General features: G+C 43.4%; 2 protein-coding genes across 3 annotated transcripts; both read right to left on the reverse strand.

Moving 5' to 3' along the window:
• Nucleotides 1-106: 106 nt before the first annotated feature.
• On the reverse strand, nt 107-5,050 carry tm2d3 (TM2 domain containing 3). Of its 2 annotated transcripts, none has more exons than XM_062548619.1 (6): nt 4,900-5,050; nt 3,917-4,015; nt 3,652-3,821; nt 3,360-3,534; nt 1,814-1,889; nt 107-1,412 (listed from the first exon to the last, which is right to left on the reverse strand). In XM_062548619.1, exons 1-6 carry the CDS (start codon nt 5,006-5,008, stop codon nt 1,247-1,249), a joined length of 795 nt encoding a protein of 264 aa, XP_062404603.1. In that variant the 5' UTR covers nt 5,009-5,050; the 3' UTR covers nt 107-1,246. The 2 variants fall into 2 exon arrangements, with proteins under 2 accessions (XP_062404603.1, XP_062404602.1); XM_062548618.1 differs by having other exon boundaries at nt 4,894-5,044.
• A 77-nt stretch (nt 5,051-5,127) lies between these two features.
• Nucleotides 5,128-15,804, reverse strand: tars3 (threonyl-tRNA synthetase 3). Its single transcript, XM_062548786.1, has 19 exons — nt 15,472-15,804; nt 15,094-15,168; nt 14,781-14,968; nt 14,182-14,305; nt 12,996-13,120; nt 12,657-12,777; nt 11,381-11,445; nt 11,190-11,268; nt 10,827-10,973; nt 10,089-10,187; nt 9,598-9,764; nt 9,060-9,222; nt 8,561-8,698; nt 7,578-7,655; nt 7,304-7,404; nt 7,012-7,116; nt 6,640-6,712; nt 6,146-6,260; nt 5,128-5,934 (listed from the first exon to the last, which is right to left on the reverse strand). The coding sequence occupies exons 1-19, from the start codon at nt 15,796-15,798 to the stop codon at nt 5,786-5,788; spliced, it is 2,439 nt and encodes an 812-aa protein (XP_062404770.1). The 5' UTR covers nt 15,799-15,804; the 3' UTR covers nt 5,128-5,785.
• Between the last annotated feature and the right edge of the window lie 10 nt (nt 15,805-15,814).

Below are 15,814 nucleotides of genomic sequence, written 5' to 3' on the forward strand. Positions count from 1 at the left end.
CCATGGTGGGTTAATGGCATTCAAAAGTCTAAAGTCATGTATCCACTTGGGCAGTTTAGTTTTCAGGTCAACTTTAAGAAAAAAACAAAACAAAAAAACACTAGCATTAAACATAACCAAGAGTTTATTTAATCTTAAAACTTGTTTTGACAAGATGTGACACCACATGATGCCTGACAGTAATTAAGTTTTGATCAGTTATGTAATTAACCATGCACACAAGCGCAATGGATCATAACCATTAATTGAATCACGTCTTAACTCGATTGTTTTTTCGGCATACAAAATAAGAGCATTTTAACAGTTCAACTCAAAACATTCAATTTCCTCAGAAGTAGAAAACAACAACAACAACAACAACAAAAACAAAAGACACTGGAGGAACTACAGCATGCCTTGGCAGATCTGTATAAGTATCAGTGCACCAGAATAAAGGAGAGCATCCATAACATCTGTTCCATCGATCACCTCTGACCGCTCATGCATTTGGTGTTTGCCTTCCGTGAGTATTTAACATAAACCATATATGGTGCTTCGCCGTCCTTCATACTGCCATGGAAACGTCATTCCAGTCACACAGCCCACCACGAATAAATAAAAACATCAACAACCAACAATCACTTGAGTTCTCAGCGGGCAACTCACATTCAGGTTCAACCGTGTGGCAGTCGCTTCACAAAACCTCAAACTCTGATGTGCAAACGATATCTATGGCACCCCCATCAGTGTAAATCCTCAAATGGCATTCCCCTCACGGGAAATGTATAATGCATATAACCAATGACGTAAAAGACTCATTGCACGCACAGGCCCCGTCCTGGAGCAGTTCTCCGTGAGCGACCCACCACAGAGCGTGGGGAGGGGAAGGGTGACATGGAGTGAAGAGGGGGGAGTTGTTTTGACACGCGTGGGCCGCAGCGGAGACAAGCGGAGCTCCGAGTCCTCTCAGAGGGCAGATGGGAGCAGGAGGTCTGTTGCAGCGGGAGCTTGGCCCGGCCAGATATGTGCTAACAGCGATCTCGTTTGATCTCTTCTTGCGCATAGAGAGAGAGCCCGTACAGAGAGGGAGAAAGAGATACAGATAAATAAAGAGAGAGAGAGAGAGAGAGAGAGAGGGAGGAGTCTAAGGTGACCTTTGGGGACTGGACAAGAGATCCAGAGACCTGGTGCGGCGCCATTCCACTGTCCCCCACCCATCGCCTTTCTCGCCACCTCCCACCAGTCCGCCTCGCGCTGGGCCAGCAAATCAGATGTAGAGGGAGCCGTCTGCCGGCCCCACGTAGCCCACGCCGATCAGGAGCACGTCGATCAGCGTCCAGATGCCCAGGCCGCCGAAGCTGAAGAGCTTGCCCAGGCCCTCGCGCCACTGGCCCAGGTAGAACCGATCGGCACCGAAGCCGCCCAGGGTGATGCTGCATAGGAACACAGGCAAGGCGTGAGCTGTGCTCTGCTATCGCAGGATAAATGTCACAGTCCAACAGAGAGTCATAGCCATGAGCAACACGTTTCTGTGTCTTGTCTTAGTGACTGCATTAATGAATTATGTTGAATATTGAATAGAAAAGGCGTCACTGGTTCCCTCATTAGTTAAGAGACTTCCAGGGCCATGTATGACAAGGATTTCATAACTTGTAATAGAAGTAATGCAATGCTAATGAAAAATAAAAATAAAAACAATAGCAAGCTTTTCTCCATCCAATATGACAAATAAGACAAAGACGTGTGTTTACAGCTAAAATCATACTGTGTAAAACAGTAGCTACAGAGCGCAAATATCCAGGCTGTCAATAACAATGAACCATGTGATTACTACCTTAATGCCAGAGCTGTAGACCACTTGTATCCCCCTGTCCAGTTGCAGAACAAACGCTTCTTGAACTCTCGTTTCCCTGGGGAGATTAAGGCAATGGTTAACATATTTGCATAGCAACAAGCAAGCTGCCCCCTCTCTCTGAAACAACACAAAGAAACAAGGTCATTCATCAAGGCCTAGTTCCCCAAATGCCAAGTCAAGTCATAAACCCAATCATAAATGTCCGATAATCTGATAATCACATGACTTCCACCACTACTATGAACACACTGATAGAAGCTGTAAAGCTTGTATGTATGGTTGAAGGGTGTGAAAGCCAAGAGCGGATTAACACGCGATAAACCATTTTATATGACACTTTTAATATGATAATATTGATAATAATACTACTATAGTAAATAATATTAGTAATACTACTAATACTAAATCTATAATTATTATTTAGTTAAACTTTTATGCAGATATTGCAATAATGTCATTCCCCAAAAATATTTTCCCCTAAAATGCATTGTTTTATGATCCACATGCCAAACATATTTAGTGTACTGTCCTAGAGGCCTAAATAAAGCATTAATTGATTACCAAATTAGCTGGTGATTAACTTAATTGTTGACAACTAATCGATTAAATGTTGCAGGCCAAATGATTCTAACCATGCTCATTGCGGAAATCTGATAATGTGACAGCCTTAATTTCAGTTATAGCCAACAGCTCCAAAGCCCTCTTACGCATTGATATGACTGAAGATGAACTCAAAAGTACAACTCTGTTCTTCTTTTAGCGATGGTATACAAACTGGGATACCTTTGCACTTTCAAGCTTACATTTCACTTCAACACAACCTGCTATCATATTGGTGATGGGATCTGGGGAAACCCATCAGATTTAATTTAAGATTCTGGTACCATCCTAGCAACATCCTGGATACTATCCTATCCTAGCCACATCCTGGATCAGATGGTCAGAATCTCAAGTTGGTGAAATTTCACCAGAGAGGATTGAAACAGTAGCCTAGAAATCTAGACGCCCCTAGCGGCAGCAAATGTAATTTGGCTGGCGGGGCAGTCTAGGCACGATCCATTGAGCCAGGGAGCTGAGAACCCCCAGAACCAGCGGGCCAATCACAGCATGTATAGAGTCGGTGGGTGGGCTTAACATAATGGTGACTGACATGCGACCAGAAGTTGCGACGGTAACGCATCCTGTTATTTGAAAACAAGAAGATGATTCGTTTAGCGTTATCCTATTGCGTGGAGAGGGAAGGTTACGCATCCTGAAAACAAGAAGATGATTTGTTTAGCGTTATCCTATTGCGGGGAGGGAATTTGAAAGACAACTGTTTATCCCACCCCTCCGATTGAGCCCTGTCTACGGTGAGTGTCCAGACCCTACATCTTGATGTAGGTCTGGCTCGTCAGGCTATTGAAACAGAGCAGTAGTCAAACATTTTTGATGTCACCATGTGATGGGTTTTCCCAGATCACATCACATTTAAGAAACGTCCATCAAATGTACCTACATCCAAACATCCATCACGTGAACCTACCCAAGCAGTGGATGTGATCCAGCACTTTGCAGGTGGTGTTGTATCGTCTGCGTGGGCAAGCCACTGTCATGCAGTTGGTTTCGTTCTTGCAGCGGTACAGAGATGGGTCCAGTTGCCAGCAGAACTGACATGCTATGGTCTGGTTAAATTCTGTCTGCTGAGTACCCGATTCATCCTGAGAGTAAACACAATCACCACAAACAGGAGGTCAATTGGCTGCCTCTGATGTGTCACACACACAGGCATTGATTCATGAGTCGACAAAATGTTAAAAATGATGATAAAAACTGACTGTGCAATGGACGCCCTTGTTGGGCTTGCAAGAGAAAGATGCAGGTCTTCCATAGGTACAGTTGGACAGTTTGTGCTCTTGGTAACTGCATGTAACACAGTCTGCAGGAAGTTTGCTGCATAGCCCACCGCTGGGACACTTGGAGGTATCGCTTGGTTGAACAGGAGAAGCTGCGGGTGAGATGAAACAACAGATTTTCTTCCCCATACAACATACAGCATGGATCACGTGTGGAGTTCAATGATGGTGTAATCATTAGTCTTACCGGAGGAGACCGCAGGTACCACTGGACTAGTGATGACAGGACTATACTGCGCGTCTCTGCTGAAGGACTCCTGGCCCACATGTGGCGAGCTCAAGTACCCTGCAATACAAAACAGATCGTGTGTCGAGTTGCCCAAAATCATGTATCTAAACGGATGTCATAATTACAGTACGTAAAATGCACGCTTAAGACATATCACCCAATGACTAATCCTACATTATCTCTATGGATGGGAATGCTGATCAACTACATTGTTGGCATTGCTGATCCACGAGAAACCAAGTTAACGGTGATAACGTTATCTAACCAGGGTAAACATACAGAAAAGGATAAAGTACTGCCCTAAGGTATCGTCTATAAAATACACTAAAATGGGTGTTGCGATCAAAGACGGCAAAGTTAGGCTGCTGATTTATGAAACCGCAACACTGTGAATAATCTAGCAGCTAAGGACAGAAATGTGTGCCTAAATGACGTAAAGTTAGGTTGGCCCCTGATGGAAAACATCAAACGCCGACTTATCAGACTGATATACATCTGTGGGTTTAAAAACCCAAGAACTGCATATATGTTGTCATTGTAATGTTATATTAGAGGTATTACGTTAGAGCATGTTATGTTCAATCTGCTGGCTATATTGCTGATGTGTTAGCCAGCTAGCTATGCTATGATGATAAATTAACTGTTAGCATTTCATATCAACAGAGATGGCTAAACTTGTACATGAATGCTAGAGAAGCCCGTGCCTTCCACAAAAATATTCACTCGTAATCTAGTATGCTAAGTGTTAAAAAGATCAGTGGGTAACGAGCCCTGTCTTCATTCCCAATTCTCAGCATTACATGAGACAGCCAGCTAGTAACATTAGTTTTAGAGTTAGCTACCTATCCAGCTTCATTCGTTAGCATAAGACTGACTTAGCTAACGGAATGCATGTCATCAGCTCTTATATCGAAATATAAGACATATGACCTTACCCTTACCGTAAACAGATTTCAAGCAAACATCTGTTATTAAAAGCAAAACTATTCCATAGGCTTTCATGATGCGGTAGCCCCTCAAAATACACCAGAGGTAGCGAAGGGCAGCCATGCCAGCCTCTTCCTCACCAGCCTAACGCTCCGCCCCCAAACCTTCCCATTGTCCTTGTTTGTGTTTGTCCCCTATGAATAAATTAGATAGTTTTGAACATGAATTACACATGCTACAAGTTCAGTGATCTAGCGTTAATTTATCAGATTATGCTAAGCAAATTAAAATGCAATCACCTTACACTGATAAACCTCATTTACTTGAACAAACCAGTAAATACATGTGAGCATAATGGTCATATTATGGTCAAAAGTTTATTTCAAAGGCCGAGAATGGAGACAGCTTAAACGCATATCTAATCCTTCATTGACATACACAAATAAATCCGACATAAATATGCACCAGTCTTTCAACACAACATTATTTTATCCTTCTGATACAGTGCCATTGCCTTCATGATTGATATTGCCCTACTTATCTGGGTTGCTAAGGGTGTATCTAGTTGATCTGACAGCCATTGTGTTTCAGTGTCCCCCCATTTAAGCTATATTTCTCCACAGCAATCTGACAACACAATGGCTGGTCAGTCAAATGGACACAATTTCTTTTTCTGAAAGTACAATGACCTTACAGTCAAAGGTGACCTTTGTGTGTCTCCTTTCTCCAAAAAAAGTGTTTTTTCCTATCATCTCACTAGACCTTCTGCCCACCTCGCTTCCTTTCTGTGTTCACATACATTTTAGAATAAGATGTCTCCCTGTCTTATGTCACTGGTAAACTCGTGTGGTGACTCAACGGCACACATGGTGTCTAACGAGGCGCTGGTCCGGCTCCAGTTCAGAACACCTCCTCTGCGTTCCGGCAGCGCGACTGCTTCAGTAGGGTCAACCGTGCCAGAACCTCCTCGACAGAGAGCTCTCCGTGCACTTTGTTGTCTCTCGTGCGCACATTCACGCTGTTAGTCATCTTCTCCTTCTCGCCAACCACTGCCAAAACACCAGGGAGAAAGAAAGATGCTCAAGACACAGCCAAGCAAAAACAAAACAGTTTTCCCAACACCCTCACACTCCCACCACAGCACAAGCTCTTCTGGTGAGAAGCTACAATACTTAGACCATTGGAAAAATCTGACTGACTGCAGCATACTAATAAGCTCTGGTTTCATATTTATTTTTGCACACTTGAATAATTTCTCACCTAAAATTAAATTGTACTGCGCAAGCTGGGCGTTACGGATCTTCTTGTTCAAGAGACAGCCTGAGTCAAGATCGGCATCTGCCATGAAGCCTGCTTCCACAAACCGCTTACATAACTGAAGTAGGGAAGAAAACAGTCAGAGCTAACCAGTGCTGCTTCCCAAACATTTCAAAACATGAGCTACAGCAAGCACTGAATTAAAGGAGAAATGATGAATGAACATCTATAATCAACATATGAAGAGTTAAGATATACAACCCTGTCAAAAATGAAATAACAATGGTGAGTGAATGCTCTCCACACTTTGTACAACATTGTATACGATATTTCATCACAAAACTGAAAACTGGTCTGAAAAACCAATGCTCACTTAAAAGGAAAGTGGTCAGATGATTTAGAGGGTTTTGCATCTGAGCTCTTCATATGAATAAAATGAATGTGTGACAACTGATAACCAGGGGACTCAAAACACACGCGAGGAAATGAAAGGGTACCTCTTTGGCATACTCCTCCAGGGTAGGATTGACAGGCACGCACATCACCTGCCTTGGGGAGAGCCACAGCGGCCTGGAAGACAAGGAGGAAATCAGCCGCCATCAATAAAATCACACTTGTCAAAACACAATCTGACAATAGCCTCTGCCTTTAGCTGCGCCATCACAATGTGTCAATGTCCACAGAATGACTCATTATTCAGGAATACATGAATTTAGAGTGACAGATGACTGATCAAATCCAGAGCCATCCCACTGAGACATTGTATGTGGAAGGAAAAGCCATAACACATATTTAGACTGAAATACAATGAAGGCCATGCCAGTCTTTTCCATAGCTTTTTGATTTGGCCTGATTGTGATTGATCGTACCATTTCCCAGCATAGTTCTCAGTGAGAATGGCAATCATCCTCTCCACTGAGCCTAAGATGGCCCGGTGAATAATGACAGGTCGAGCTTTGTCATCTCCATCTTTCCTGGAAAAGAAACGGGAGAAAAGAAAAGCACTTCATTTTATATTCACTTTTAGATAACGGTTCTCTTTTTCTCTAATTTTAACTCCCACGCTGGGTAAATGCTGCTTCTTTTAAAATTAGATTCTAAGTCAGCAGCACTGTGTCCTTCAAAGGCTGATTCAGTTCAAAAGGGTGGGCGATGACTCACCCTACAAAGGTCAGGTTGAAGCGGATCGGAAGCTGGAAGTCAAGCTGGATGGTGGCACACTGGTGGTAGCGCCCAATAGCGTCTTTGATCTTAATATCGATCTGTGGTCATAGAATATGGCATTCAATCATTTTATACACACACAGACACTCATACTCTGTTTCTAGCTGTGAGTCAGAGGGCCCTACAGTACATCAATATTCTGACAATATAAATGTTGTACAATTACACAAGCAATTCAAATCTGTTTTCATAAATGTTCTCAGTGCATTACCTTTGGACCATAAAAAGCTCCATCACCTGGGTTCAGTTTCCACGGTTCGCCAAACTCATTTAGACTATCCTCCAGTTGCTTTGAGAGAATAATGAAAGCACAGCATAGCAATAAAAAAAGGAGTGTTTCAAATTCAGATCAAATATTGAAAAGACCCAAAATAGTCATTTCATTTACAGTACAGACAGGCTTTATAATGTCAGGAGGACTAGCTTCTTTCAGCACTACAGTTCTGTGTCTCAGGCACCTTATATGTTTTGTTTCAGCAATGCTTTATGGACCATATTGTTTATTTCTCACTTTCTTAATGAGAATATGACCAGAGAACACAGGAAATATGTACACAGTAGGCCATTTAAGTACACATAAAATGTAGCTCTGTTCTGATACTAGTCCAATTTCAGTCTCAAGATACCATCAGATTTGTTGGTTTAGCAGTGTTATAATGACCCAACACCCAAGGAGGAAGCTCTTGATGGAGCTGTCATTCTCCGACCCAGGCCACTGCTGGGCATGCCTGGACTGCCAAGAGCTGCTGGTAGATACAGCTACGAAGATGGAGGACTTGAGATCAGCTACTTGACCATGGCTCACCCTAGAACTGACACTGCAGTGTGAAGAGCATTTTGGCAGGGCGCAAAGTGGAGGAGCCACCTGAGAAGTACATCTCCGGTGACCCTCTTCGTTAGCTGTCAGCGCCTAAAAGGTGTCAGCTTGCCTCATCAAGGTTCTTTGAATAGATTCCTTTGGCCATGCATTATCCATCATCGTCATCTCCATCTCACTTCTGATACCAGTGTGTCAGAGCTAGAACCAGTACCAGTACCAATTAGCTCCAGCTTCCCCCTTGTGAGATTGGACATTATAACAATGCAAAAACAACTAATCGAATGGATGCAAAAGACTAGAACCTATATGGTCATCAAAACATTGCTAAAATAACAAATATTGTGAGTGCCTGACACTTTTGCACAGTACTGTACCTTTTCAGCTTGGTTCCACACAGCAATGTCACCCAGATACTTCTCTGGACGTGTGGAGAGGTTGAGTTGGAAGGAGAAGCCGAAGACGTCATAGACACAGCGCAGGAAGTCCAGGCAACCCTTCATCTCAGACCCAATCTGTAAGGGAGGGAACAGTATGAGCCTGAGAACACTCTCACAAAAGAGAACAGTGGGGGTGGGGAGGGAAGGTGTGTGTGTGTGTGAGAGAGAGAGAGAGAAAGAAAGAAAGAGAGAGAGAGAACACACAAGCGACTGAAAAAAGGAGAAATGAAAGGAAAATGAGACGAGAATTGAGAGTAACAGAAAATTGAGGTTAGGAAGAATAACAAAGCGAAAAGCAACACATCATTCAACACTCCCAAAAAACCCTAACATATTACATGTCATCCTTTGTAATATTGCTCTGTCTATTCAAAATCAAAATACAGCCTACTCAAAAAGCTCTTGCATAAGATGAGCGACTCCTTCGGCTCACTACCTGTTCCATGGTGCAGAAGATGTGAGCGTCGTCCTGCTGGAAGCGTCGTACCCTGGTGAGCCCAGTGAGTGTCCCCGACAGCTCGTTACGATGGAGGACCCCGAAGTCTGCCAGCCTGAGAGGCAGCTCTCGCCATGACCGGGGCCGATGGCTGAACATCAAACTGGGCCAGGCACCGGAGATCAGAGTGATGAAGAGGAGAAAGCAGTAGAGAGTAGAGGGCTGATCAGAAAAGAAAATGCTCTACGTGTCTAAGGTCTCCCTACATACAAAGGGACATCTAAGGTATCTTCATAATAATATTTCTTGGACTTTACACTAAAATATAAAGAAGAAGACACATATGCAAATAAAACTATTGAATAAAATCAAGTCTTGCCTACAAGCAAAAGACATAATGAATAAACAAGCATAAATACAGTAACCTGCATAGATACAGCAACATACATAAAATTAATACAATACGGTTATATGACAAACACATGTCTGAAAGAAACACTCAGATGACGAGTATTTAAACCAGATGCAGTGGCTGTACCAGTGACCGGGGCAGTTCATGGGCTTCAGGGCAAAGATATCCTGCTCCACGGGGAAGGAGAACATGTTCTCACTGTAGTGCTGCCAGTGACCAGAGGTCTCCCACAGCTTGCTGTTGTAAATGTTAGGTGAGGCCACTTCCTGGAAGCCTCTTCGGCAGTACTCCTCCTGGGAAGACGATTTTGCAACAGAGGACAGCAGAGGGAAGAAAGCAAGACAGGGCATTTCTTTTTTAGAGGGAATAAATAGCACCTACACGCGCCCTGTAGTCCTTAGCAATTACCTGCAATTCTACATTCCATTGTGTGAGACATGAGTAATTGTACACAATTACAATGGAAAGTGGATTGGCTTACAAACTGTAATCAAATGAGAAAAGCAGTTTCTCAAAAGTGTTTTTTTACGTCATCGTTCTAAAGATAATGAGCATCTGCCTGACCACTGTATGAGACTCAAAGATGTGAGGCATGAGGAAGAGTATGGTGTCTTTACCCTGATGAATTCTGTGAGGGTGTTATAGAGGTAGGCCCCGCGGGGGAGGAAGAAGCAACTGCCTGGACTGAGGTCGTGGAAGAAGAAGAGCTCCTGTTCCTGTGATCGAGAAGCAAGACACGTTAGGAGAAAACTGCAGCGACTTGTCAGCTCTGCAGGGGACTATCCAAACACATGGAGGCAAATCTGCTCATGAATTCGAGGCCAACTGCTCCTGTTGAACAATTCTGCACAACATTAAATTCATGAGCCGGTCGCATGGAATGCGCCAATCAAGAAGTTATTTCTTTCCCCATATACTTATATATATGTTTTCCAGAAGCTCTCCAATAAAGGGGGTTATTACAATCAGCTGACATGAGCGAGGAACATTCATTTCCGCTCATAACTGTGTACGTGAGGCTGTCTGGCAGGTTCCCACCAGGGGTCCAATAACAATAATCAGGTATCAGATCAGCTGAAGGGAACACCAATCAACAAGTCAGGCACATCAGCCAGTGGGCATTAAGATTCCACCCACCTAAACCACTTGACAAAAAATATCTTGCCAGCAACTGTTCATAAATATTGTTCTTTGAGAGGTCATGTTGACACTGTATGCTATGCCTCAAGGGACATTTTTCACCACTACACCACTAGAATGTGTCCATGAAAGGCTCTCAAGCACCACATAGCCATCCACATGGGAAATTGTCTAGAAATTCAGCTTGCTCCCTAGAAAGAACTTTCCCCCCGTACTTTTCCGATCTTGCGGTGGTCTCTGTTCCGGGCTTCCTCTTGGAAGCGCTCCCACTCCTTCAGCATTTTCGAGTCGGGGAAGGAGATTCCATAGATACGCTGTAAGGTCTCCATGTCAGAGCGTCCTTCCCAATATGTGGAGGAATTCTGCAGACAAAGACGCATACAGTGGTGAATTGCCTGTCCACTCGTTTGCCCAAAAGTGACTCAAAGAGATGAGTGGAGAGTACACATTATGGAAGGTGAAATTAGGTGCAATCTGCTTTCAATATATTTAAAAAGCACTACATAACTAACACAGATGTGTCCACCTATTCACTAGCATATTCATGCTCTTATCAAAGTGGATGCTCAGTCTCAAACCTTGTAGATCTTTAAGGCTTTAATCTTTCCAGTGTGCCTAACGTGGGGTCCTCGACACAGGTCAATCAATGGCCCACATCTGTGAAAGCAACCACAAACATATTATTAACAGATCCAAGAGCTGTGAAGACTTTTTTCTACTTCAGATAAACTGTGTGTGCAAAGTAAATACAAACAAGCCACGACTTTACCTGTAAACTGTTGTGGTGGGGGTGGTAACTTTCTCATTTAGAATCCGGCATTTGAACTTGTTGTACTAATAACCACAAAAGAGCACATAACATGCTAGTTGAGTTGAATCATAGGATGGGCATAAATACAACAAAATGTAGTTTCAAATAAAATATCAAATACCTTAATTTTAAGTGAATACAAAATACAGTAGCCACACCATGTATCAAAGTAAAATGCTATATTTTTGTGTTTTGAAAATACTAAGAATACTCTTTAAAGGGAGCATGAAATCGCTTTGCAAACCCTTCATGTCTATTTAATCTATTCATTCATCACTACACTGACTCTGTTGATCAAGTGGGCAGTGCTTTTCTCTGCCTACAAGACATGCCGTAAATCTGCAAACAGATCAACTTTGCTGACCCCTGTTTAACATCTCACAGCCTACTGTATCAGAAATCTACTCAAGAAGTCACAACTAAATTTGTCAAGTGGTACAAACTAAGCACCAAATCTATTGAGAGCCACAGAATGTGAGCTTAAAGCAATCCAATGCAGTACTATTACCTTAAAATAATGACTACATACCCACTCTTACACTGACATAAGATACAACACGGAGAATGAAGTCTCTGACATTGTCGATGCATGCCCAGAGTGCTTGATATTTCATTGTGTAAAGCTGCTGACCAGGTAGGATCATGACCCTTTCAGTTGCTTCTGAACTAACTGGGTAGCCTACTGTGTAAGCGCTAGATGGGGCTGTATTTACATCAAGGGGCCTTGACAAGGATACACGAGCAATGTTGCAGGAAACCACATAATGGGTTCCATGAGTTCGGGTGATTAAAGTTCTCGAGAAACTGTTGATTAAAGTTCCCAAGAAACTGTTGATTAAAGTTCCCAAGAAACTGATTATTAAAGTTCCCAAGAAACTTTAAATTGGTGTAAGAGAGGGGGTGAGTTGTGTGTGTGTGTGTATGTGTGTGAGCAATCTCAACATTACTCATCTTCCTGAATCTCAACATTCTGATCAGTCTGGGCAAATTTCTAAGTCAGCACCAGTCAGAGGCTACATTCATTGTTTTACACTTTTATGTCATCACATCACCAAAAGTATTAGTTTTACTAAAAATATTTGGCAACATTTGTTTCTAATCTACATACAAATGGTCCATTTCTGAGTTGGATAAAGGTGATAAATACATAGATATTCATGTAATTTACGTTATGTATGTGTAATCCCTGTAGAACTGGGGTCACAATAAAAAAGCAAAAGCTTCTGTGTTCAACCTTAAACATGCGCAACAGGGTCTCCTTGCTGATCTCCAGCCTCTCAAACGGCTGCTTATCCTTCATGATGCCTTTACAGATGGACTCCAGATCCCCAAACTCTGAGCTCGACACAGCACCACTACAGAGGCAAAGGGAGGGAGAGGGAGAGGGAGAGGGAGAGGGAGAGAGAGGGAGAGGGAGAGGGAGAGAGAGAGAGAGAGAGAGAGAGAGAGAGAGAGAGAGAGAGATGTATTGAAGACACACAAAGAATAAATCTGTGGCTTTCCTTACAAGTTGGGCTTTTCACAAACGTTGGAACAGCATCACACTTTCTCTATAACAATGACAACCACTTACTTCTGTCCATCCAAAAACATATCATAGTAGAAACCATTCTCTATCGGGGGTCCATAACAGAGGCAGCCCCCATAGAACCTCTCCATGGCTTCTCCCAGGATATGGGCACTGGAATGCCAATAGACCTGTCCAGGAGAAGGGACAGAGGTGCCAGGTTAGTGCAATGCTATTACTGTAATTTCCCAAGGTTTATACATTGATTTTGCTACCGTTTTTCAGCTATGAGGCAAATACATGGAAATGGGCTATGTATGGGAACAGATTTCTTTTTCTTCTTTTGTCTTTATCATTAAAGCACCATCTGATTCTGAGACATCGGGCTATTGGACAGTGTGGTTAATTCAGGTTTTTCTTTCTTTTTTTTTTTTAGCATAAATCACAGGAAATTACTGTACAATAGTTGTGAGTGGCCCAGGAGAAGTGAAAGAGGCGCCTGGTTAGTGCAATGCTATGACAGTTGTGACCGGAAGGAGAAAGGGACAGGGGACAGGAAGTTCCTGGATATGTGTAGACAACTGCCGTATTGGTGTTACGACCATGGAGGTATTATAAGAACTGGAGAAAGTGAACAAGTCCCGCCCCCATTCATTTCAATGGGAATGCTAGGCTAGTGAAAAGTGCCAAAATTGAACGATTTTTTCAGGCTTCAACATGGCGTTTCAAGAGGCTTGTTTCCGGTGCCGTTTTACTTAGCCAATTAAGTGCCAGGTTACTGACTGACGTAAGGTACAGAACGAGAGCTCGTGCCCACACTAAGCTCGTGCATGAGCTGAGAGTGGAACAGCCACCAATCAGCATGAGGAAAACGCAGGGAAAACGGCACCGGACATGATGTATTTCTGGAAAATGGCGACGAGGAAGTGCCCTGCTAATCGGCGAAGCTAATCAGTCAAATCCTGACCCCCTGGTTACGACCTAACCCCATAGATCTCAAGGTACCCTGGGCTAAACACAGCGAAGCAACACCAAAACATAACTGAGTCTCCACCATTTTTGCAAAATAGGTACGGTGCTATTTCTTAGGCATTTTTTTCGTCTGTGTATTTAAAGCTGATGGGAGCAAAAAGCTCCATATACTATAGGACAGCCCAATGGCCCATGTAATGAAGTTAAGGAATTCAGGATTCAGAATAAAAATTGTGAGCAAAACAAAAGATTTTGCAAAGCATCAGGGCAAACCACTCACAGCTTGGGCGTCGTCATTGTCAAAGCGCAGCAGCTCCAGAGAGCAGTCCTTCTCCAGAGGCCGGTCCAGGTCCCAGAGCTCTCCGTCCACACGAGCAATCACAGAGTTATCCGCAAGACCTTGGCTGAGTGAAGAACAAGGTTATTGAAAACAGTTGTCAAGAAATAAACATGTTATATGTCTGGTACTGGCATCAAAAGGCTTTTTCTTTCGGGGTAAATGCACTAGTTGATTGGTACTGCACATTCTTCCCTGTATCAGTTTGAATTGCAATGATTCTGCGGCTGTAAGAATAGTGTGTTCAGATTAGGGAAATATCTTTGCTCTACAGTTATGATATCATGTTAGACCACCATGTTTTTCCCCCAAAACAATAGGGTTATGGCCAGTGGAATCCTGATGAATCACAGAGGGAACACTGTGGTTCTCTGAAATGGACAGCGGAGTGGTGCTGAAATGATAGTTCCACAATAATAAAATGAAGGACATGAGTACAAATTGAAGATTTACTGTGTCGATCACTTAGCCAGGGAAAAACAAACACACAGTAGCTTTCTCAAAGCTACCAAAGAGATCCATGTACAAGCTTCAGGCCTCACCTGATCCCACAGGCTATCTGGTAGGGGCTGGACATCCAGGCCTGGCCCTGCACTTTCTGCCCATCTGGCAGCACCACTGAGATGGGATGGCTCTGGGCAGCACGCTTGGCCAGCAGAGCATCATTCTCCTTCTTCAGCTCCTCATACAGTGTCAGGCGCTCTGGTATGTAGCTGGGCCAGGGGCTTAACTGAGGGAGGCGAGCGGAAAACCAGTTATGGACCTCTACTGAGTCTGGGTCAAAGGTGATTGAAAGTCACATATGCTTTGAGTTGATGGGCCATAATGCGGATTGATAATCATAAATTAACAAACCTCCACAGCTCCTTTCTGTCCTCCTGCTTTCTCCTTCTTGTTTTTATCAGCTGGTTTGGCTTCAGAAGATGCAGGCTTAAAAAGACAATTGAATGGGATATGGGAAACAAGTGTTTACAAATTCAGTGTGTAAAGAATGGCAAAACGTCTGCATGTGTGTGTGTCGTTTCAGTCATGACTAGGCAAAGATAATCCGAAGCAAAGATATGCTGATCATCTAATACTCGACAGCAGTGAAGTCATACGCGAGTTATTTTAAGACTGACATTGCTGTATGCCGTTGCAATGGGCTGCACTGACGTAGGCTAGGTTATATTCTGAACCTACAAGGAGATTAATCAGAATGGCTAATATCAGTATTGTCAAAACAGTAAAAACCTTGTGTTGGGTGTGGTTCTGTTGGATATTGTTCTTTTGATTTTCCCTCACTGCTTTCTCCTTTTTGTCTTGGCCTTTCTTGGCCGGCGCCTGGCCTTGCTTCGCTTCTAACGGTAGCTCTTCCCGCAGACCCCGCCGGAGGTGGATCAGCCGGTACTTCAGTTTCTCGTTCTCGGTCCGAAGCTCCTCCAGCTCCGGGCTGCTGGCCAGGGCCTTGAATATGTCCTGTCCGCCACAGATTCCATCACGGAGCAATGTGATTTCATTGCTTAGCAGTTCTATTTGTTCCTCCTGAGCAGCCAAACGTGCTGCCATGCGCTCCGCCATGTTTAAATCCCAACCA

Source organism: Sardina pilchardus, chromosome 11 (genome assembly GCF_963854185.1).
Source record: "Sardina pilchardus chromosome 11, fSarPil1.1, whole genome shotgun sequence".
In the NCBI taxonomy this organism is placed as follows: Eukaryota; Metazoa; Chordata; class Actinopteri; order Clupeiformes; family Clupeidae; genus Sardina; species Sardina pilchardus.